The sequence below is a fragment of the Colobus angolensis genome, unplaced genomic scaffold, assembly GCF_000951035.1.
Source record: "Colobus angolensis palliatus isolate OR3802 unplaced genomic scaffold, Cang.pa_1.0 Scaffold121, whole genome shotgun sequence".
Lineage (NCBI taxonomy): Eukaryota > Metazoa > Chordata > Mammalia > Primates > Cercopithecidae > Colobus > Colobus angolensis.
The window spans coordinates 4,867,251-4,889,854 of record NW_012113253.1 but is presented as its reverse complement, the minus strand read 5'-3'; the positions used below and the strand labels follow the sequence as shown (position 1 = coordinate 4,889,854).

The 22,604-nt window shown below is 38.4% G+C and overlaps 1 protein-coding gene across 4 annotated transcripts in view; it reads left to right on the top strand.

Moving 5' to 3' along the window:
* Positions 1 to 22,604, top strand: part of ATP6V1C1 (ATPase, H+ transporting, lysosomal 42kDa, V1 subunit C1) — a 53,754-nt gene that overhangs the window by 9,452 nt on the left and 21,698 nt on the right. For 2 of the 4 annotated variants that reach the window (XM_011931260.1, XM_011931252.1), the window contains exons 2-5: positions 11,784 to 11,954; positions 13,308 to 13,375; positions 19,838 to 19,923; positions 22,023 to 22,117. In XM_011931260.1, the coding sequence (XP_011786650.1) occupies positions 11,823 to 11,954; positions 13,308 to 13,375; positions 19,838 to 19,923; positions 22,023 to 22,117 (381 nt within the window). In that variant the 5' untranslated portion in view covers positions 11,784 to 11,822. The remainder of the gene's footprint in view (positions 1 to 11,783; positions 11,955 to 13,307; positions 13,376 to 19,837; positions 19,924 to 22,022; positions 22,118 to 22,604) is intronic. The other 2 variants (XM_011931269.1, XM_011931279.1) reach the window with 2 other exon arrangements.

Here is a 22,604-nt window from a genome sequence, read left to right as displayed (position 1 = left end):
CCCGGCCCCACATTTTCTTCTTTAAGAATTTCTGAAAAGAATGTTTTTGGCCTTTTGCATTTTTAGATAAATTTTAGAATCAGCTTGTCAATTTCTTGATCTCCTGACCTCGTGATCCGCCAGTCTCGGCCTCCCAAAGTGCTGGGATTACAGGCTTGAGCCACCGCGCCCGGCCCAACATTTTCCTTTTAGTACAAAAGCAATACATGTTCACTGTGTTCCGTTTTTCACAAACACAGTAGTACACCAGTCTTTTAGCCTAGATTTGGTAAATTTTTGCCTTTTATTGTTGTCAATCTTGTTTTCTGTTAAATGTTAAGACATGGGGCTGAGAGAGGCTGGGAGGTTGTGGCTGAATCCCTGCATAGAAACAAACAGAACAATTAGCAAAACCGAACACTTGTGAATAATACATACAACAAAACTAGATGAGACTTCAGTTTTTGTCTGCAATGGAGTAACTGGTACCATGTTTGCTTTCCCTCCATAAACAATTACAAATCTGGACAAGATATATTAAAAAACTGCTTCCAGACATCCGACAATAGGCAGTATGGGAGCTGAGAAAAAGGAAATGAGTAATTCCTCCTGCTTTTTCCTGTAGATACTCTCTGCACCATGTTTTAGGAAGTGGACACCCATGCAGAGCGTCTTGGTCTTGCTGAGTTGAGGAGACTGGACTTGGGGAAGGTTTATCTGGCTGGAATTCGCAGGTGGGATTGACAAAGAGAGGGAGCTAGGAAGAGAAATAAACACCAGAAACTTATAGGGGGATCTCTGCAGGAGCTCTAACAAAGAATGACCAGAGAGCTTTAAAGAATTGACAGAGCTTATGGTGCTGGGAGGCATTTGAATTCTGACCACATATGGAGAGACCTTATTGAATACCTGGGACGTTCAATAGAATCCCCAGAAGGTCAGACCTCAGTGTTAGAGACGAAGTTAGCCCTAGAGTAAGGCCTTAGGTCTGTCCTAACAATGTTTGAAAACAAGCCTTGGGTGGATCAAGCTGATCCTCCACTAACTTACCTGCCCACCAGAACAAAGGACAACACTCTTAAAAAGAAGACAGCAAAGTCCAGTGATAAACAGTGCAACATTTCTACAAATATGCTCAGTGTTTTAACAGAAAACTGTTATTTATTTATTTTTGAGACGGAGTCTCGCTCGGTCGCTCAGGCTGGAGTGCAGTGGCCGGATCTCGGCTCACTGCAAGCCCCGCCTCCTGGGCTCCCGCCATTCTCCTGCCTCAGCCTCCCGAGTAGCTGGGACTACAGGCGCCGCCACCTTGCCTGGCTAGTGTTTTTGTATTTTTTTTTAGTAGAGACGGGGTTTCACCGTGTTAGCCAGGATGGTCTCGATCTCCTGACCTCATGACCTGCCCGTCTCTGCCTCCCAAAGTGCTGGGATTAAAGGCTTGAGCCACCGCGCCCGGCTGGAAGATATTTTAAAAATGGAACTTAAAGCAGAAAAATACATAAGAAGTGAAATATTCACTGGTGAGAAGAATAACAGATTAGATACTCCAAAGAAAAGGTCAGCAAACTAGAAGATACAGCAAGAGACTGTGTTAGTCGTATTTGTTGCCATAAAGAAATCTGTGAGACTGGATAATTTATAAAGAGGTTTCTTTGGCTCACAGTTCTCTAGGCTGTGCAAACATAGCATCCAGATCTCAGCTTCTATTGAGGCTTCGGGAAGCTCTTGAGTCATGGCAGAGGGGAAGGGGAGCAGGAGTGTCACTTGGCGAGAGAAGGAGCAAGAGTTAGGGAGAAGGTAAAAGTCAGATCTCATGACAACTTCTTACTATGGGGAGGGCATCCTGTTTTTAACAATCAGATTTCAAAGTAGCTTATTACTCCAGGGAGAGCACCAAACCATTTATGAGGGATCTGCCCCAATGACCCAGACAGACACCTCCCACCAGGCCCCAGCTCCAACAATGGGGTTTATTCAACATGAGATCTGGGGAGGACAGACATCCAAACTATATTACTATCCAAAATAAAACACAGTGAGAAAAACAACTGAGAAAGATGAATGAAAGCTCAGTGACCTGTGGAGCAGTATCAAGTGGTTTAACATACATGTGATCTTGTATGTTAAAAGAAGGAAGTGAAGGCAAAAGAATTTGAGGAAAAATAATGGCTGAAAACATTTAAAATTTGATGAAAACTATGAATGGATCCAAGAAACTCAACAAACTCCAAGCAGAGTAAATACTTGTGACCTTGGGGTAGGCAGATTTTTCACATGCTACAGAAAGCATATATTATTTAAAAAAAAACAAAAAACAAATAAACGGATAAATTGGACTTTGGCAGAATTGCAAACTTCTATTCAAAAGCATCATTAAGAAAAGTTGGCTGGGCGCGGCGGCTCAAGCCTGTAATCCCAGCACTTTGGAAGGCAGAGACGGGCGGATCACGAGGTCAGGAGATCGAGACCATCCTGGCTAACACGGTGAAACCCCGTCTCTACTAAAAAAAAAAATACAAAAAAAAACTAGCCGGGCGAGGTGGCGGGCGCCTGTAGTCCCAGCTACTCGGGAGGCTGAGGCAGGAGAATGGCGTAAACCCAGGAGGCGGAGCTTGCAGTGAGCTAAGATCCAGCCACTGAACTCCAGTCTGGGCAACAGAGCGAGACTCCGTCTCAAAAAAAAAAGAAAAGTCAAGCCACAGACTGAGAGAAAATATGTAAATATGTATATTTCACAAGGAAGTTGTGTCAAGATCATATAAAAATTTTGTGCAACTCAGTAGGTGAATCCGGTATTCTAAAAACTGGGCAAAAGACTTGAATAGAAAATATACAAATGGCAAATAACATGAAGAGCCCCTGAACTTCATTAGTCTGATTAGAAATGCATCATGGAAATGCAACATAACCCTGCAACCCACTGGAATGGCTAAACATGAAAAGACCAAGAACACTGAGTGTTGGTGGAGCATCTGGAGCCTGAAGACCTTGCTATTCGGAATATAAAATGTTATATATCTACTTTGAAAAACAGTTTGGCAGTCTCCTCTCCCCTCCCTTCCATTCACCTCCCCTTACTTTTTTTCTTTTTCTTTTTCTTTTTCTTTTCTTTCTTTCTTTCCTCACTCTGCCTCCCAGGCTGGAGTGCAGTGGCATGGCTCATTGCAACCTCCACCTTTTGGGTTCAAGCAATTCTTGTGCCTCAGCCTCCTATGTAGCTGGGATTACAGGCCTGCACCACCACACCTGGCTAATTTTTGTAATTTTAGTAGAGGCGGAGTTTCAGCATGTTGGCTAGACTGGTCTCGAACTCCTGGCCTCAAGTGATCCACCTGCCTCGGCTTCCCAAAGTGTTGGGATTATGGGTGTGAGCCACCACGCCTGGTCAGTTTCCTATAAAATTAAGTATACATTAATCATTCAACTTAGAAATTCTACTTTTAGAACATTTTATCCAAGATAAAAATATATCTTCACAGAAAGCTTTGTAGAGGAATGTTCATAGAATCTCGATTCTTAGTGGTCCCAAACCAGTAGTAACAATCCAAATGTTCATCAACTGATGAATGTATGAACAGACTATAGTAGATGTATGCGATAGAATACTAAGTAATAAAACAGATTGAACTACTAATACACACAACATGGACAGATACCAAAGACTTGCTGAGCAAAAGCCAGATACAAAAGAGTATCTAATGCATGCTTCCATTTACAAGGAAATTCTAGATCAGGCAAAACTAATCTATACTGACAGAAAGCAGACCAGCATTTGCCCAGGGTTGGCAGTGAGGTAGGGATTGACTGGACTGAGTGTGAGGGAAGGTTTGGGGATGATAGAAGTGTCCTTAGTCTTGGTTTTGACAGTGCTCACATAGATGTATACATTTGTCAAAAACTCATCAAACTCTTATTATGGGTGCATTTAATTCTATATACATTATATTTTAATGAAGTTGATTTTATGGAAAACAGTGGAAGTGAGGGAAACTAACCAACTATAATCCAGGTGCTTGATGTTATCTCATTTAATCCTCACAGTAGTTTTTATTGAAGAATATTCAGCAAATATTTTCTGAGACTCTACCATGCTGATCTCTATTCCAAGTACTGAGGATAAAATGGTGAGCAAAAACTATCATGATTTCCACTTACCCTCCTGGGCAGTTTATTTGAAAGACAGGTATTAGTAAAAAGTGCCGCCCCCACCCTCAGGGAAATACTGCAAAGAAGGTGCTATGAGAGCATGTAATACATTCATCCTTAGCATGTAATATATGTTCTCATATGATCTGTGACGAGACACATACTGCATAATATATCTTGTATAATATATAAGATGCTTTATGTGCCCCAGTTTCTTTGTAACTACTACCCCTCTACTGGGGTTTCTCTAACTACTAAATGAGTTAATACATGTGGAGTGTTTTGACTGGTGCTAGTAGATAGGAAGTGCCCAGTAAGTGTTGGCTGCTGTGAACATCTGACAGTTCTAATTGTCTAATATTGCAGGGGTACACCTGTGCTAACTCAGGGAACGCTGGAGTAGAACTGCATATTGAGGAAGAGATCATAAGTTTGACTAGAAGTGTTGGGTTTTAGCTGCTTTTGAGACATCCGAGTGGAAAATGTCTTGTAGTCAGATGTGGATACTGGTTGGGTACAACTCTAGATGCTGCAGAGGGCCCTGGGCTGGAGACATACATTTCAGAAAGTGTCCAGCATCTAGACTAGAATTGCGCCAAGTGTAGAGGAGATCATCAAGAAAGGTGCTGTACACACACATTCTCACACACACACACACACACACAGACACACACACACACACAGAAGGACATAGACCTGGATCTGAGCCTTGAGAAACTCTACCATTTAATCAGGGTGCCTTTTTGATCATCATCGCCTCTGTTTAGCATATGATTTGCTACATTTAGGCCAGACTTCCTTTGTATTCAAGATAAAATAAAGGGAAATAATTATGAATAAAAACAAGCAGTGAAGGAGGTGGTGTCAGGTTCTTGGTGAGTTGATGACAAATGGCCACCAATTTTTACAATTTGTTTCCTTGCAACTGAGAGAAAAAGGGAAATATGTTTAACAACATGGATCCCATTTTCTGATGAATAAAAACATACATACTCATCTGCAAAGATAATTTTTGTTTGAAACTAAACTTAAATTGTTCTTAAATTTCAAGGATAATTTTTTTTTTTTGAGACGGAGTCTCAGTCTGTCACCCAGGCTGGAGTGCAGTGGCTCCATCTTGGCTCACTGCAACCTCTGCCTCCTGGGTTCAAGTGATTCTCTTGCCTCAGCCTCCCGAGTACCTGGGATTACAGGCGCATGCTACCATGCCTGGCTAATTTTTTTGTATTTTTAGTGAAAATGTAGTTTTGCCATGTTGGGTGGGCAGGTCTTGAACTCTTGATCTCAGGTGACCTGCCTGCCTCAGCCTCCCAAAGTGCTGGAATTACAGGCGTGAGCCACTGTGCCTGGCCTCAAGGAGAAATTTTTTTACCTGACTTGTGTGACAGGTTGACAGTGGACATTGTTTAAAAATGGAAAAAACAGATTTTGCAAAATACTTATGATGTTACTGTCATAGGAAGTTCTTACATTCCTCCTTAGGTACTTAAGTAGCTTGTCTTTCCTGTTAAGCTCTTTACTGAGAGTTAGTTTGCTTTGATGAGGGGTAGAAGAACTGAGGCCATGGCTTTGCCTGAAGTACAGATAGGTTCTTTATCAAACCCTCTTTTTTGTGTCTTTGACTTTATTCACCCTTGACATAAAAGACAAAGGCTTACTTAGGAATCTGCAACTCTACCAATTTTTAATTTTTACTGTAAAGTAAGGGTTTTCTGGAAGACTATAAAACACTTTTAAAAAACGTGAATATTTTTGCCTTTGTTTTATCTCTAATCAGACTTTTTGATTGGTTCCATCATTGTTATATTTGAATTTGAATTTTATTTATTAACTCAACAGGCATTTATTAAGTCCCTGCTATTGCCAGGAATTTAGTGTATTCTGGCTCTCAGGGTTTCATAGAGAAGAAGATATGATTCTAGCTCTTCAGGATTTCTCAGTAAGATGGAGAGGAAAATATGTTATAAAAATGAGGGAGAATATGATGAGTGCATAGTAGGGGCATTTATAAAGTATGAATAAGCAAAGAATATTTCCCATCTGGCATATGGGGGAGAGTCTTGGGAGGTAGGATGAGGTGGGGCAGCAGCATATACAGTCACCCCCAGAAAGGGCGGCCGCATGGAAAGGGGAAGGTCTAGGTACATTATTTTATTCATACTTTCTGACAGCTGGGTGAAGAGAGGTGTCATATTTCCACTTTACAGATGAGGAAACTAGTAAGAGGGTAGAGTCAGAGTTTTAACTGTTGCAGGACTCCAAAGTTTGTGTTCCTTCCTTCATGATCTGGCAGGTCCATCGAATCTCTAGTATCTAATTTCTAGTCTCACAGTATACTTTGAATCTTGAATTTTGTGTGTGTGTGTCCTTTTGTTTGGAGGAATCATTGTTCCTTCTAGGAGGCAGGATAGTTTTGGATGCTGGGCAATGCTGCTTTAGAAATTGTGATGATCCAGGATGAAAGGAACAAGTAAAGGAAGCTTGGATCCCTTTATCAGAATTCACTGTACCAACAGAGTGCTCTGAGCCTGGAACCAAACATAGGGTGAAGGTGTTGAAGCTTACATGTGGATCGCTCTTCAAACAGGACAGCCCAGGCGCACCAGAGCACAGAACGTTCTTTTCTCCTAGTGTGACACAATAGAGAGAACATGGCCTTTAGAGTCAAACACAACTGAGTTTGAACCCCATCTGCCAGTCTTGAAACCTTGGGTAAACTATTCACCTCTCTGTGTATTACTGCCTATCTCATGGGTTGTAGTGAGAATGGAATAAAATGATGTATGAGAAGTGAAAAGCACAGCATCAGACTTAGAAGGCACCTTTTCCTTCCTTTCCTCCTCATCTTCTAACACCTAGGCTCTAGGGAGGTCTCACTTAAAAGCTAGAATTATGAACACAGTGGCTCACACTTGTAATCTCAGCACTTTGGGAGGCTAAGGCAGGAGGATTGCTTGAGGCTGGAAGTTTGAGACCAACCTGAGGAACATACCAAGACTCCGTCTCTACACAAAAATAGAGTTTTTTAAAAGCTAAATTAGAGAACTTCTATAATATTTTTAGACTATAGTTTTGTTCAGAATTTATCATGACATTATTTCCCTTGATCCTAATAAAAGCTCAGTGAAGTAGATAGGGCAGGTATTATTTATAGATGAGAAATGAGGTCCTCTTTCCTATTCCTTGAAATCCTTTGAAAACCTGTTAGAAGGAAAGATTTTCTGGAACTCTAAGTAGTATGATAGTGACATCTACTGTAATAGCTCATATTATTACAATCTTTGAGGAAGTGGCAGTTTAGATAATTTAGCAGTATCATCAGGAAGAATTTAACGGTTGACTTTACTACCTGCTATTTTGGGAGGAGAGGAGATACAAAAATTTATCATTAAATATACTAACAGAAAACTACTTGCATAAAATTATTATAACAAAATCTCAATTTTCTAGAAACCACGATTACTTAGAAGATCTGGATTACTAAAAGAGGTTTAAAGCTGCTATTAGATTTTCTAATAACTGAAAACGTTAAAGTTCAAGATAGTTTGTGCTAAAAAAGCTAGATTCGGTAAGTGCAAGAGTATTAACTGGAAGAAACCAGAGATAGGTGGTGAGGTGATCCAGGTGTTGCGAAGAACAGAGACAGGATGACAAGAGGGCAGGAGATAGGTCCATGAGATTTCAGCAGGAATTTATTTTTAAAAGCAACTTCTTGAGATAGGTTCTGGAATTAGTATAGGTATAGCCTGAGCCTTGCAACATTATGCAGTTAGATTGTCGAACATACTGACCCCCAAATACTTTTTTTAAATTGATTTTTTAAAAATAAAAATAAAAAAAAAAAACAGAGACAGAGTCTCGTTGTGTTGACCAGGCTGATCTTGAACTCCTGAGGTCAAGTGATCCTCCTGTCTCAGGATCCAAAAATACTTTTAAAACAAATTCTAAACTCTAAAAGCATTGTCTGCAATGTATTATACTTGGTCATAAGAAGATATAAACAGACTAGTAAGCATTTCTACTAGGTGTAAAACAAAAAGGTTGTACTTTGAGGATTAATTTGGTATCTAGATTATTCTCTGAATATCCCCTTTTAAAGTTGACTAAAATTTTATTTTTTATTTTTTTTTGAGACAGAGTCTCGCTCTGTCACCCAGGCTGGAGTGCAGTGGCCGGATCTCAGCTCACTGCAAGCTCCGCCTCCCGGGTTCACGCCATTCTCCTGCCTCAGCCTTCCGAGTAGCTGGGACTACAGGCACCCGCCACCTCGCCCGGCTAGTTTTTTGTATTTTTTAGTAGAGACGGGGTTTCACCGTGTTAGCCAGGATGGTCTCGATCTCCTGACCTCGTGATCCGCCCGTCTCTGCCTCCCAAAGTGCTGGGATTACAGGCTTGAGCCACCGCGCCCGGCCTAAAATTTTATTTTTAATAAATTTGCTCTGCAATGTTATGTTTTAACTTGTGAATTAAATACATTCTTGTAACAATTTTAAAAATATTTAGTTTTGAAGTATTTCAGATATACAGAAAAATTTTAATATTGCAATTAATGACATCCATGCAGATTTAGCAAGTATTAACATTTTGCTATATTTGCTCAATTTTTTAAATGAAATCTTACAAAACTAAAGCTCCTTTCTCCTATGCATATTTTAGTATTTTCTGTAAGTGTATATAACTCTGAACAATATATACTATTGTGTGTTTTTCAGTTGTGGAAATAGAAACTTACTCTGCTGGTAGGAATTTAAGTTGGTAGAGGCTTTGGAGAACAGTTTGGCAATACCCAAAAGAGTTGGCAGTGGTCTGTGTCAGTTGTCTCATGCTGCACAACAAACAACCCCAAAACTTATTGGCTTAAAACAGTGATTTCTTATTTCTCCTAATTCTGTGAGTTGCTGGGGTAGTCCCTCTGCTTGTTTTACCTGGACTCATTGATGCAGCTGCATTCAGCTGGGAGATTGGCTGGGCTGGAGGGCTCATAATGGCTTCAGTCACATGTCTGGTGGTTCATGCTGGTTGTTAGTTCTCTACATGTGGCCTTATCACTTGCAGTAGGCTAAACTGGCTTCCTTGTGTGGTAGTCTGAGGGCAGTGGTCCAAGACACAAGACCTCTTGAGGTCTGAGCCCTGAACTTGCATAGTGTGGCTTCCATGTGTTTTGTTGGTCAAACCAAGTCACCAGCTCCACCTTTTGATGGAAGGAGTGGCAAAGTCACACTGCATAGAAGCATGGAAAGACATGTCGCCACTATCTTTGAAGACATATCCTGTAACTCAGCTATTTTACTTTTATCCCAGACAAAATCTTTCATAGATAGAGACATGTACATATTGTTTACAGCAGAATTGTTTATAATAGCAAAAAAGTAAAAACAATTTAACAGTCATTCCAGGAAGAAGCAGATAATAAATTTTAGTTTATTCCTATAATAGAATATCATGTATCAATTAAAATTAATGATCACTGGATAATTCTAAAAATAGGTTGAACGAAAAAATCAGGTTGAAAAAGAGTATGGTAGTATAATAGCCTTCAAGTTCAGTATTTGAAGTTTCTCAGGTAGGCTAATGAAGATTTTGCTTTTGCTTCTGTTTTGAAATCAAAACTGATCTTTGGATGGTCTCATTAGAGCGTGGGGCTCACGAGTAGCTTCCATCCTTGGATGGCCAGTTCAGCTGTGCTGTTCTCTGACCAGACTGGCTGCCACTAAAAAGCTTGTGTTTAACTTCTTGGCCATTTGGGAAAGTGTAGCTCTTTCATTTGAGAAGGTGTAGGTAGAGCTGATAAAGGTTTAACTTCATCAGTAATGTCAGAAAAGTCCACGTACAGTACAGTTTCTTTTTAAATTTTTTTTTTCTAGAATATGGTTTCTTAACGTATTCATTTAATACCACTGTCGACATCTGTACTGAGTTTAACCTCTGTTTCTTACCTGTAAATGGGAAGCATGATATTTACCTCGTAGAGGTGTTGGGAAGATGAATTGAACTAATGATGCATTTAGAGCAGTACCTTTTATATGGTAGATCCTCTATAAACAGTAGTTAGAAAAATTAACAAGTATATAGGATGACATCTATGTTAAGTTCACTTTCAATGGTATTGTAATGAGTAGTTAGCATTGATTACCTAATCATAGGTACTTTAATTAAAATGGACTACTGTAATTATGAAAGTCCATTATGATTAACTATAATACTTTACATTTTAAAGAAAAGTTACATTTACAAACTTTTTTCACCTTTATTATCTGATTTTGTTCTCAGGACAACTTCATAAGATAGTTATATTCAATTTAGAATATATAAAAATATTAATTTAATATTAATTAATATTTAATATTAATTAATATCAAATATATAATATAAAACTAATATAAATATTAGTTTCAGGAGAGATTAAATAAGCAGTGTTAGCAGAAAGCTTATGTTGGTTCTCATGAAGGCACATTAAAATGGGAATAATGGTACCAAAATACTTTGATTTTTATCACTTGTGTTTATGTGCTTTACCTACCTAGATTCTGAATAGTTTTGTCTCTGTACTTTTTTCACCCTTCTGTGTGTGTGGGAAGGGGAAGGAGGAGGAGGAGGAGGAAAAGAGATTGTAGAGAGGGTTAAGTGAATCTTAATGGGACTCTTTGGAAAGGGAGATCTGCAGCCTGCCTCTCAGATCCAAAAATGTTACATTAACGCCACCCTCCCAACTCCCTATATTTTAAAATGGCCAAGCAGATTGGCAAGTTTTATTTTTATTTTTATTTTTTTCCAAATTTGTAAATGTTCAATGGCAACTAAGTGTATGCATCAAAGATTTGAGGAGATTTCTCTAGATTGACTATGGATTAGAATTAGCCACCAAATTTACCAGCCTTGTAGGATTTGCTAAGCCAATGTGACAAATTTATTTGGTGACTGCTGTTTATAAATGCATTGATTCAATTAAATTCTTTCTTCAAGATAAAAGTTATGCTTTTTTTTTTTTTTAATTTCCTTTTTTTGGTTGTAAGCTTTAAAAGTTTGAGATAGGTTGGGTGCGGTGGATCACTTGAAGCCAGGAGTTTAAGACCAGCCTGGCCAACATGGCAAAAACCTGTCTGTACTAAAAATACAAAGATTAACTGAGCGTGGTGGTGCATGGCTATAATCCCAGCTACTCAGGAGACTGAGGCACAAAAATCGCTTGAACCTGTGAGGCAGAGGTTGCAGTGAGCCCAGATTGTGCCACTGCACTCCAGCCTGGACGACAGAGTGAGACACTGTCTCAAAAAAAAAAAAAAAAAAGTTTAAGATAAACCTATAAATTTGTAACTCTCTACCTTTTTGGTTGAAAGAAACTATTGGTGGCTGGTATTTGGGGTAATCTCACTTCTTGACTAACTCCCATTAAGAATGTTTTATAACGAAAAAAAGTAGGTACTTCACATACTAGGTTTTTATCACCTCACTTTCCTGATATCATAAATAAGTCATTTTTTTCACCATTTATATAGATTTACTTCGAGGTAGGTAAATTTCACTTTGCTTGAGATCATATGCCAATATTAGATTAGTTTTGAAACAGGTTATATGTTATAAACGTCTCCTATGACTCTGAAAGACTTTAGAAACAAATGATTTTAAATGTATTTCTTTTGTTTTGTTTTACATTTCAGAATCTCTCTTGATTTTTGAGGAAATACCCAGTAACAAACATGACTGAGTTCTGGCTTATATCTGCTCCTGGGGAGAAAACCTGTCAGCAAACATGGGAGAAATTGCATGCGGCAACTTCAAAGAACAATAATCTTGCTGTGACTTCCAAGTTCAATATCCCTGACTTAAAGGTGAAGCTGCACTGTGCAGAATTGCATATGAGTTCATCATCCAGGGGAGGGCCAGTTCTCTCTGTTAGTGGAAATGAGATACCCAGGTTCCTTCCAAAGAAAACCTCCTCTCCAGCCATTGGCATGATTTACAATGTATCTTCTTTGAAATACTAGAAGTAAACTACCAAATTGAAATAACGTCTCTCTACTTAGGCTTTTTGTGCTCTTCTAAATTGCAATGAAAAATCTTATGAAAATGTTTGATGTATTACATTCACAAATACGATTTTCAGAAATTAAAACTCTTAGTAGTATATATTCTTAAATATCATAGTGAAGTTGTTAAATTTATGTTACACTGATTCTTACATTGTAAGTGTGTTACCATAGCACCTACTTAATCATACTTGACAAATCTAACCCAGTTATTTAATCTGGTTAATCTATTTAAGATTTACTGTATTAAAGATTAGTAATCTAGCAACATCAAAGTGAAGCAGGTATCCAGTAATCAGTTGATGGAACATTTGTAAAGAATGGAAAAGATCATGATACTGACATTTTGCTAGTTAACTGAATGAGGGAGTCATAGGCAACATTCATTTAAGAAATATTTTAAATGACTGATTCTTGGTGGGGTGTGGTGGGGCCTGTAAACCCAGCACTTTTGGGAGACTGAGGTAAGCCGATCTCCTGAGGTCAGGATTTTGAGACCAGCCTGGCCAACATGGTGAAACCCAGTCTCTACTGAAAATACAAAAATTAGCCAGGTGTGGTGGCAGGCTCCTGTAATCCCAGCTACTTGGGAGGCTGAGGCAGAAGAATCGCTTGAATCCAGGAGGCGGAGGTTGCAGTGAGCCAAGATCACCACACTCCAGCCTGGGTGACAGAGCGAGACTCCATCTCAAAAATATAAGTAAATAAATAGATACAATAAAATGACCGATTCTTAATATTTTTGGAGTTACGGATACCTTTGAGACAGGACGTTTCCTCCAAAATGTACTCACCGTGCACAGTTTTGCATGCCAATTTAGTTACAGACCCTCTAGCACACATCTGTGGACCTCCTACTTGAGAGCCTGTGTTGTAAACTAAGATTTCAGATGATTCAGTGTCATTGAATAGTACAAGCACAGACCTGTTAAGAGGAGTCTTCAAGTCTTAAGTGGTGCTTATACCCATGAATTAAAGGATTATCTTGTACATATAAATAGCTTTGAAATGTCTGGCAAACATCTTTTAACATACTTACACATTATGAAATCAGATAGGGAGAATTAAGATTTACAAGAACTTTAAGTCAAGATGTATCAGCTTGTATTTTTTGAAAAAGGATGCCAGCTAAATAACAATGTATTTTCCTTTTAGGTTGGCACGCTGGATGTCTTGGTTGGCTTGTCAGATGAACTGGCTAAACTGGATGCATTTGTAGAAGGGTAATGTACTTACATGCATGGAGTAGAGCAAAATGGGAGACACTGTTATCAGGCTCCGTGGACACTGGGTTTATTATCACATGTGTACTCTGCTTACTGGAATGGTTTTAGAAAACGATGACTTTTTTCCTTTTGTATATCAATTTTATGAAGGTACAATTTACATACTATAAAATGCACCTGTTTGAAACATGAAAATGCTGATTCTCTTTTTACTCTCTTTATTGGGATATAGTTTACGTGCCGTGCATTTCACCTATTACAGGTGTACAATTCAATGATTCTTAGTGTATTCAGACTTGTGTAACCATTGCCACGGTCAATTTTAAATATTTCATCATCCTCTATTCCTATTCCCATGAGCAGTCACTTCCTGTCCCCACCACCCACAAATTGTTCTGCCACTATAGATTTGCTTGGTCTGGACATTTCTTGTAAATGGAATACAATACATGGTCTTTTGTGACTGTCTTCTTTTGCTTAGCATAATGTTTTGAAGTTTATCCAAGCTGTTGCATGTATCAGTATTTCATTTCTTTTTATTACTAAATAATATCCCACTATATATGTGTACACACGCTTATCACATTAATCCATTCATCAATTGATGGGCATTTCTTTTGCTTCCACTTTTTGGCTTATAAGAATAATGCCGCTGTGCACATTTGTGTACAAGTTTGTGTTCTTAAATATCTTCATTTTTCTTGGGTTTGTACCTAAGAGTGGAATTTCTGGATCATATGGTAACTCTATGTTTCACTTTTTGAGGAACTGACCAACTGTTTCCCAGAGTGGCTGCACCATTTAATATTCCTGCCAGCAGTGTGTGAAGATTCTCATTTCTCTTCATCCTTGTCAGCACTTGTTACTATTTGTCTTTTTTATTATAGCCATCCCAGGGGGTATGAGATAATACCTCATTTTAAAAAATTTGCATTTCCCTGTTGACTGATGTGATGTGATGTATTGAGTATCTTTTCATGTGCTTTTTGGCCATTTGTTTTTCTTCCTTGGAGAAATGTCTATTCAGATCCTTTGCCCATTTTTAATTGGCTTATCTTTCTGTTTTTGAATTGTAAGAGTTCTTTATACAGGATATGCTAGATATAAATCCCATCTCAGATATAACTTGCAAATATTGTCTCTTATTCTGTGAATTGTCTTCATTTTCTTTTTTTTTTCTTGAGACAGTCTTGCTCTGTCAACCAGGTTGGAGTGCAGTGACGAGATCTCGGCTCACTGCAGCCTCCGCCTCCTGGATTCAAACGATTTTCCTGCTTCAGCCTCCCGAGTAGCTGAGATTACAGGTGCCTGCCACAATGCACAGCTTAGTTTTGTATTTTTTTTTTTTTGAGGCGGAGTCTCGCTCTGTCGCCCGGGCTGGAGTACTGTGGCCGGATCTCAGCTCACTGCAAGCTCCGCCTGCCGGGTTCACGCCATTCTCCTGCCTCAGCCTCCCGAGTAGCTGGGACTACAGGCGCCTGCCACCTCGCCCGGCTAGTTTTTTTTTTTTTTTTTTTTTTAGTAGAGACGGGGTTTCACTGTGTTAGCCAGGATGGTCTGGATCTCCTGACCTCGTGATCCGCCCGTCTCGGCCTCCCAAAGTGCTGGGATTACAGGCTTGAGCCACCGCGCCCGGCCTTAGTTTTGTATTTTTAGTAGAGATGGGGTTTCACCATGTTGGACAGGCTGGTCTCGAACTCCTGACATGATGCACCTGCCTCAGCCTCCCAAAGTGCTGGGATTACAGGCAGGAGCCGCCGTGCCTGGCCATGTCTTCATTTTCTTGATTGTGTCCTGTGAAGCATGAAAGTTTTAAATTTTGATGAAGTCCAATTTATTTTTTTCTTTTGTTGCTTGTGTTTGTGGCATTGTGTCTAAGACACCATTGTCTAATCCAGGGTCGTATCGTTTTATGTCTGTGTTTCCTTCTAAGAGATTTACAGTTTTAGCTTTCACATTGAGGTCTTTGATTCATTTTGAGTTAAGTTTTATTTATGTTGTGAGGTAAGGGTCCAACTTGATTCTTTTGAATGTGAATATCTAGTTGTCCCAGCACCATTTGTTGAAAAGACTGTTTTTTCCCACTGAATTGTCCTGGAACCCTTACTGAAAATCAATTGAATGTAATATGAGAGTTTATTTCTGGACTCTCAGTTCTGTTTCATTGATCTATGTTTCTTTCCTATGCCAGTACCACATTGTCTTGATTATTGTAGCTTTGTAGTAAGTTTTAAAATCAGAAAGTATGAATTTTCCTTTTTTTTTTTTCTTTCAAGATTGGCTATTCTGGGTTCTTTGTCTTTTTGTATGAATTTTAGGATCACAGTGTCAAATTTCTGCATATAAGTCAGCTGGAATTTTGATGAGGATAGTGTTGAATCTATGTATCAATTTGGGGAATGGTATCATCCTAACATTATTGTCTTTGATCCATGAACATGGGATATTACTCCATTTATTTGAAGATGGTTATGCTTTCGTCTTCAAAATTCAGTTGGAAGAATTTTTCTACACTGCAGTTTTTATTACTTTTGAAATTCAGGTACATGTATATTTGAGCTGAAAATGGTTATAGGCTGTTTGATAGCTGCATTTTGATTAGTTGGCAGAATCAATCTACCGTTCCTTCAACTCTGGGGATCCAAAGCTTTTATCTTAGAGTTTAGATACATAGGTGTAATTTGTAAAATACAGAATTTGGAGAATCTTAGAAATGTACATTCAATAGAAGCTTTAAGGGAATAATAGGCTTGGATAGGAGGAAATTTTTTTGTGAAATCTGTATGGAAGATTTTCTCATTTCTGCTGTTAAAATGCTTTTCTGAATTGATAGAACCACCTCAAAGTGACGCTGTGGCAATAGAGACTGAGGTCAGGGTTGCAGAGAGAGAGATCTTTTAACATAACACCATGTAGTGAGGAAGTAAACAGATCTAAGGATGTATTGATGGTCTTTAATATTGGAATCAAGAAGGCCACTTAGCAGACAGTTTCACAGTAGATTAGTTAAGAGATAGTAAAAGCGCCGGGTGCGGTGGCTCAAGCCTGTAATCCCAGCACTTTGGGAGGCCGAGACGGGCGGATCACGAGGTCAGGAGATCGAGACCATGCTGGCTAACACGGTGAAACCCCGTCTCTACTAAAAATAGAAAGTTAGCCGGGCGAGGTGGCGGGCACCTGTAGTCCCAGCTACTCGGGAGGCTGAGGCAGGAGAATGGCGTAAACCCGGGAGGCGGAGCTTGCAGTGAGCTGAGATCTGGCCACTGCACTCCAGTCCGGGCGACAGAGCGAGACTCCGCCTCAAAAAAAAAAAAAAAAAAAAAAAGAGATAGTAAAAGCTCAATTGGGACCAGACACTTGGTCATTAGAATGGAAAAGAGAAGATGAAAGGAAAAGCAACTTTTAGGATTATAATTCCATATATTCATATAGAGCAAATGAGTACTATGAATTATTATACATATAGTGAAAATAATTATGATACACTCAAAGCACGAACTGATGGAAAGAATAGTCTCTTGGTTTCTTGCTTACACATTTTTAATTGAGAAAAAAATTTGAGGGAACTTTTTTTTTAGTTGTCATCCCTGGAGTGAGTCTTCCCTGAGGTCTCATCTACCTCATTACAGTTACAAGTTATGACAACCAAAGAGACACTGAGAAAGGAGGCCCCTGAGAATATAATTATTAATATTTATTTGTACCCATGTCAGTCACCTTGATGGCTTTATAGTTCTTTCTTTAAATTGTTAATGGGATGTCCTGAATATAATTTAAAGTTTGCCCAGATTTTAAATTTTATTTATTTATTTTTTTAGAGACAGGGTCTTGGTGTCACCCAGGCTGGATTGCAGTGGCGCAATCATAGCTCATTGCATCCTTGAACTCCTGGGCTCAAGCGATCCTTTTACCTCAGTTTCCTGAGTAGCTAAGACTATAGGCTTGCACCACCACACCCAGCTAATATTTTTATTTTTATTTTTGTGGAGACAGGGTCTCGCTATGTTGTCCAGGCTGGTCTCAAACTCTTGGCCTCAAGTGATCCTCCCACCTCAGCCTCCCAAAGTGCTGAGATTACAGGCATGAGTCACGGTGCCCAGCTGGCTCAGATTTTTTAGGGAAGGAATCTGAAAAGTATTAAGGACAAATGTAGCTAGTTTGGTGAGTAGAATTTAAAGTTACCTGTGCAGTGTGTCAGCTGTTCTTTTCTGCATTGTTCCACAAGCGCATCTTCTTCAGTCCTCCTGAAAGATACGAGGAATTTAAAAATCATGTTGTTGTTAGACTTTGGTAGTGTTGACAGATGATAGCTTAATGACTTAAATGCTCCAAGTGTTAAAGTCCAAACATTGTAGAATATGGTATATGTGGTAAATCATAGTTTATACTTTCTTAAAAATGTAATCATTGGAGCAGATATTTTTGAGATGACATTTTGTACATTGACACAGATCCTCTTGTAAATAGGGAGATCTCGAAGTTGTGGGTTATGCGACTTTAAGTTTATAAATTTGACACCAGATGATTCTACACGCTGAAGTACTTCTGTGTGTAAACATGCAACATTTTAGAATGTTCATAGCAAATGGTTCTGTTTACAAGATGCTTGTCAAATTTTATGAGAATGATTTGTCCCTTTTGAAGGAATGGGTGAATTTTGGAGACATAGGCAAATGTATGTACAAACCTCAAGTTAAACATGTTGAAGACTTATGACTTACATCATTATTTCTGAAATTGTTCTAATTTTTAGGTTTGAGACCACTCAGCATAGGATTGTCATTTAAATTTAGCTCTTCTATCACCTTTCCTGGCCCGTATTGGCCCTTGTTTAAACTGTCAACAAGCCACGCTCTGTGGCTCACACCTGTAATCCCTCCTGCTCAAGGGGCCAAGGCAAGAGGATCATTTGAGCCCAGATGTTCAAAGCTGCAATGCACTATAATGGCACCACTGCACTCCAACATGGGCAACAGAGCGAGACTGTCTCTTAAAAAATATATATATATATGTGTGTGTGTGTGTGTGTGTGTGTGTGTGTGTGTATACATATATATATATTTTAAGAAAAAAATGAAACCATTACAGGAATTTCTTAATTTGTCTTCCAGTTTCCCCTCCTAGCTGTTGAGCATATAGTCATCAGAATCCTTGTCCTGAGCCCTGTTTCACCTGTGTTACGTCCCTGTCTAGAGTGTGACTTCACAGGCTATGTATCTGTAATCTGGCATCCCACTTTCCTAGCCTAAGCTCCCCTCCCTACTTCTCAGCCTGCTGCTCCCATCAGTCTGGACTCCTCACCATTCTCTGGATGCCTACTGCTTTTCCACCTCTTATCTTGACTCACATTATGCCCCATGGCAAGAATATGCTTTCTTCCCAGGTAATCATCCTTGTAAAACCATTTCTGTCCTTCATTGCCCTGCTCATGAGCCTTTGGGCTTTCTTGACTACAGTAGCTGCAAGTGATCCCTCCCTTTATCTCTCTCTCTCTGCAACCTGGCAATCTCAGCTGGCACTGACTTCAGATTGCTTTATATTTAGTAATTTATATATTTTTGTATCTTTCCAATGAGATTTTAAGCAATGTGTAAAGGTAGTGATTTTGTTGTGTTGTGTGATTCTGAATCCCACCCAGGGCCTAGAGGCAGACATGGAATGAGGAAGTGAACCCTGGACTCTAAAGTCAGGACAATATGTTTCTAGTCACATCTTTGACGTTAACTGGTCTTGTGACTTTGGATAAGTAACTTATACTTTTATACCTCAGTGTCTTATAAATGAGAGAATTGACAAGGTCATATGTAGGTGCCTTGGTTTAGGCTGGTGCAAAAGTAATAGAGTTTTTGCCATTTTTTTGTTTCTAAAGTAATGGCCAGAACCACAATTACTTTTGCACCAACCTAATAGTTTTGGCATTATGGCTTCCTCTATAGCATAGCTCCTTGTAGATAGCAGATGCTCAATAAACAATTAATTAATAATGTAGGACCTAATTTTTCATCATGACTATTGCTTATGTTCTCTTGCCTGTAAGATCCCTTTTTTCCTAAGGGAAACCACAGTGTCTTGCATGTCGTAGGAACATGGTGAGTGCTAGTTCTCGGCTGCCTCCTTTGTTCTTGGTCCTTGCATTGTCCAGTTTTTTGTGTATAAATATATGCCTCTTTACAGACTGTTTCTCACTAGCTTCCCACCACTTTCTTTCTAGACTAGTAACACACTGCATGTAGTCTCCTTAAAACTCTACAGTTACTCAGTTGACTTTTGCATGTAACAAAATCTTGGTCCATTTTATCCTTAAAACATTATAAGGTAAGATCCATTTATTGTATATTATATGGATAGGTATAATGGGAACATATATAGTCAAACTCATGTCTTTATATAATATGTTCATCATATAGAATGCAATTTAGATCTTTTTCCTGAAAATGGTTAATTTTTTTTCCTCCTCAGAGTGGTTAAGAAAGTGGCTCAGTACATGGCTGATGTATTGGAAGATAGTAAAGACAAAGTTCAGGAGAATCTGTTGGCTAATGGAGGTGAGCTAATGCTCATGACTGTTAATTATTAACTCATATAAAGTGAGTAACCAAGCTGCAGAAACAAAAAGTAATGTAAAAAAGTCTGTAGAAAAGGACACTAAATACAATAGAAAGCCATTAAAGTACAATGATCATTACTGAATTTGGTGATACTTCCAGGTACATCCTGTTCCCTGAAACATAATCTAGTAGAAGACAGTCTTACATAATATATAATATGGCTTGTGATACGATGCCAAGTCCCCTGCAAGAGCAGTATTGTAAAGATTTGCCTTAGTTCTTTCCAGCACCTATTTGTTCACTCATTTACAAGTTTCCAAGTTGTATATCTCAGCATTGTTCCAGTTGAATACCTGCTGTCTTATGTAGGTTTTTGTATTTAATAGTATATAGCTATTAAAGCCTTAGAACAGAAATTATTAGTTTTATTGCAGAATAGTGCCTCCTCCCCAATATAATTTTGGCATTTCTTTACTTAATACCCATAAAATAGCCTACTGACTTCTCTGTGGATAGAAGCCAGTGTTTATATAGAGTTTGCTCTACGTAGTAATGACTTTATAAAGATGATTCTGACCCCATTGTTTTCATTTGTACTTGCATTTCTTATTTTCTTACGAAATACCATTTTAGCATTTTGCTTCATTTAAAATTAAGCCCATCTTTAGTGATATGTCATTATAATAGGAAATAATGAGCTGGCATGGTGGCTCACGCCTGTAATCCCAGCACATTGGGAGGCTGTGGCAGGAGGATCGCTTGAGTGCTGGAGTTCAAGACAAGCCTGGGCAACATAGGGAGAGCCTGTCTCTAAAAAACCCAAACAAAAAGAAAGAAAAAAAAAGAAAAAAATTACCTGGATGTAGTGGCATATGCCCATAGTCTCAGCTAGTCAGGAGGTTGAGGAGAGGCGATTGCTTGAGCTCAGGAGTTCAAGGCTGCAGTGAGCTATGATTGTACCTCTGTACTCTAGCCTGGGTGACAGAGCAAGACTCTGTCTCTTAAAAAAAAAAAAAAAAAAGAAGGAAATAACACTTTCCTTTCATTCTCTACGGGATCGCCTACTCTGATTAGGTTACTATATTTTAAATCCAGTGTTCCTGAAATCTCATTTCTTCTTGCAAATAATAGCTGCTCAATGAATATTTAATCAGTTAAAAATGTAGTAACTTATTCTTGCTCTTTGTTATCAAAGTAATTCTGATGTCATTGTTTACTGTGTCTGTTAATTTGTGTTTTGAGAAGGAACAGAAGGTATGTTAGATATTAATAAGTTAATTTGTGTTGTCTTCACTGACCTTCTATGTATTTTATGAACTAGGGCAGTTAGTCTAGTAGGTGGAATGCTGGTTGACCAAGAGGGGCAGTGCATCTAGATAGAGTTGCTTTCGGAAATACCATCTGTGTTGTTGACTCACTGGTATTATGTAAGGAGATACTGAGAAGAGAAAGATATTTTTATATGAATTACTTTTGTCAGTGAGTGCTGCCATAATTGCCATTTGGTTTCACTGTCCTTGATCCCATTAGGGGTGAAGTCACTTTGATTACTAAACTCCAAGGAATCAGTTGTTGAGTATTTTTTTAGCTCTACATGTTTTATTCTTTCCATTTGAAAGTGAAAGGGTCCATGTTTTGAAAATTGTTAAAATGTGAACTCCTGGAAACAGTCATCAACATGGTTTTAATAGACAAGTTTATTTTCAGTTTGCTTGGGTAAGTTATCAAAGAAAGAACATTCTTTTGTGAAATTCTACTTATCGAGGAGACAATTTGAAGTAGTTTCTTAATCTTTGTGTGTCTCTCCTATGTATGAAGCATATTAGGAATATGTACATATTTCATTTTTAAAGTAATCAAATTAGAAGGAGCATCTTAATTTGTATTAAATTTTGAGTAAGAAGAAGAGATTACAAGGTGGAAATTTTGATTAATCCATGTTACTTAATATAGTTCACATTTAATCAGGATTCTTCAGAAATGACATCTTTGCTGATTTCCTCAATGCCAATTTCAGCGTTAAAATATATTGCTGTGTAAAAAACTGAACAATTCTATTGCTTCTCTTCAGTAATTAGTTTATTCCCTTATTTCAGTGGACTTGGTTACTTATATAACAAGGTTCCAGTGGGACATGGCCAAATATCCAATCAAGCAGTCCCTGAAAAATATTTCTGAAATAATTGCCAAGGTAAGATAATACTTAAGACAAGTAGGACACATTGATTTATAGTGGCTTTGCTTATTTTATAATTTCACTATGAAATACTTTTTAGGTTTTGATAAGGCAGCTTAGTTATGTGTCACAGATAGAGGGTGTCCTTACTACAACTTTAGACATTAAAAGATGTTAAAAAATATAACACTTTCATGTGTAGATTATCTAAGTTGTATACTTAGTTATGTAATTAACTTGAATATTACATCAACAGTGTTTAAGAAAGTGTGAAAATTCTGTATTATTTATACAAATTTTAAGGGCACCTGAGATTGTGTAGAATAGGAAATTTGGGTCTATTAAGATTTCTTAGTCGTTCAGGTAGGTGATAGTGGTCACTGAAGTATGTTTGTGGGCGTAGTGTACTTGTTCAAATATTAAACCCTATGCGTTCTCTGACCCCTTCCGACTATTTAGTTTTGATCCTCTGCCTGGAAAAATTCCCCTATTCATGTGCCAC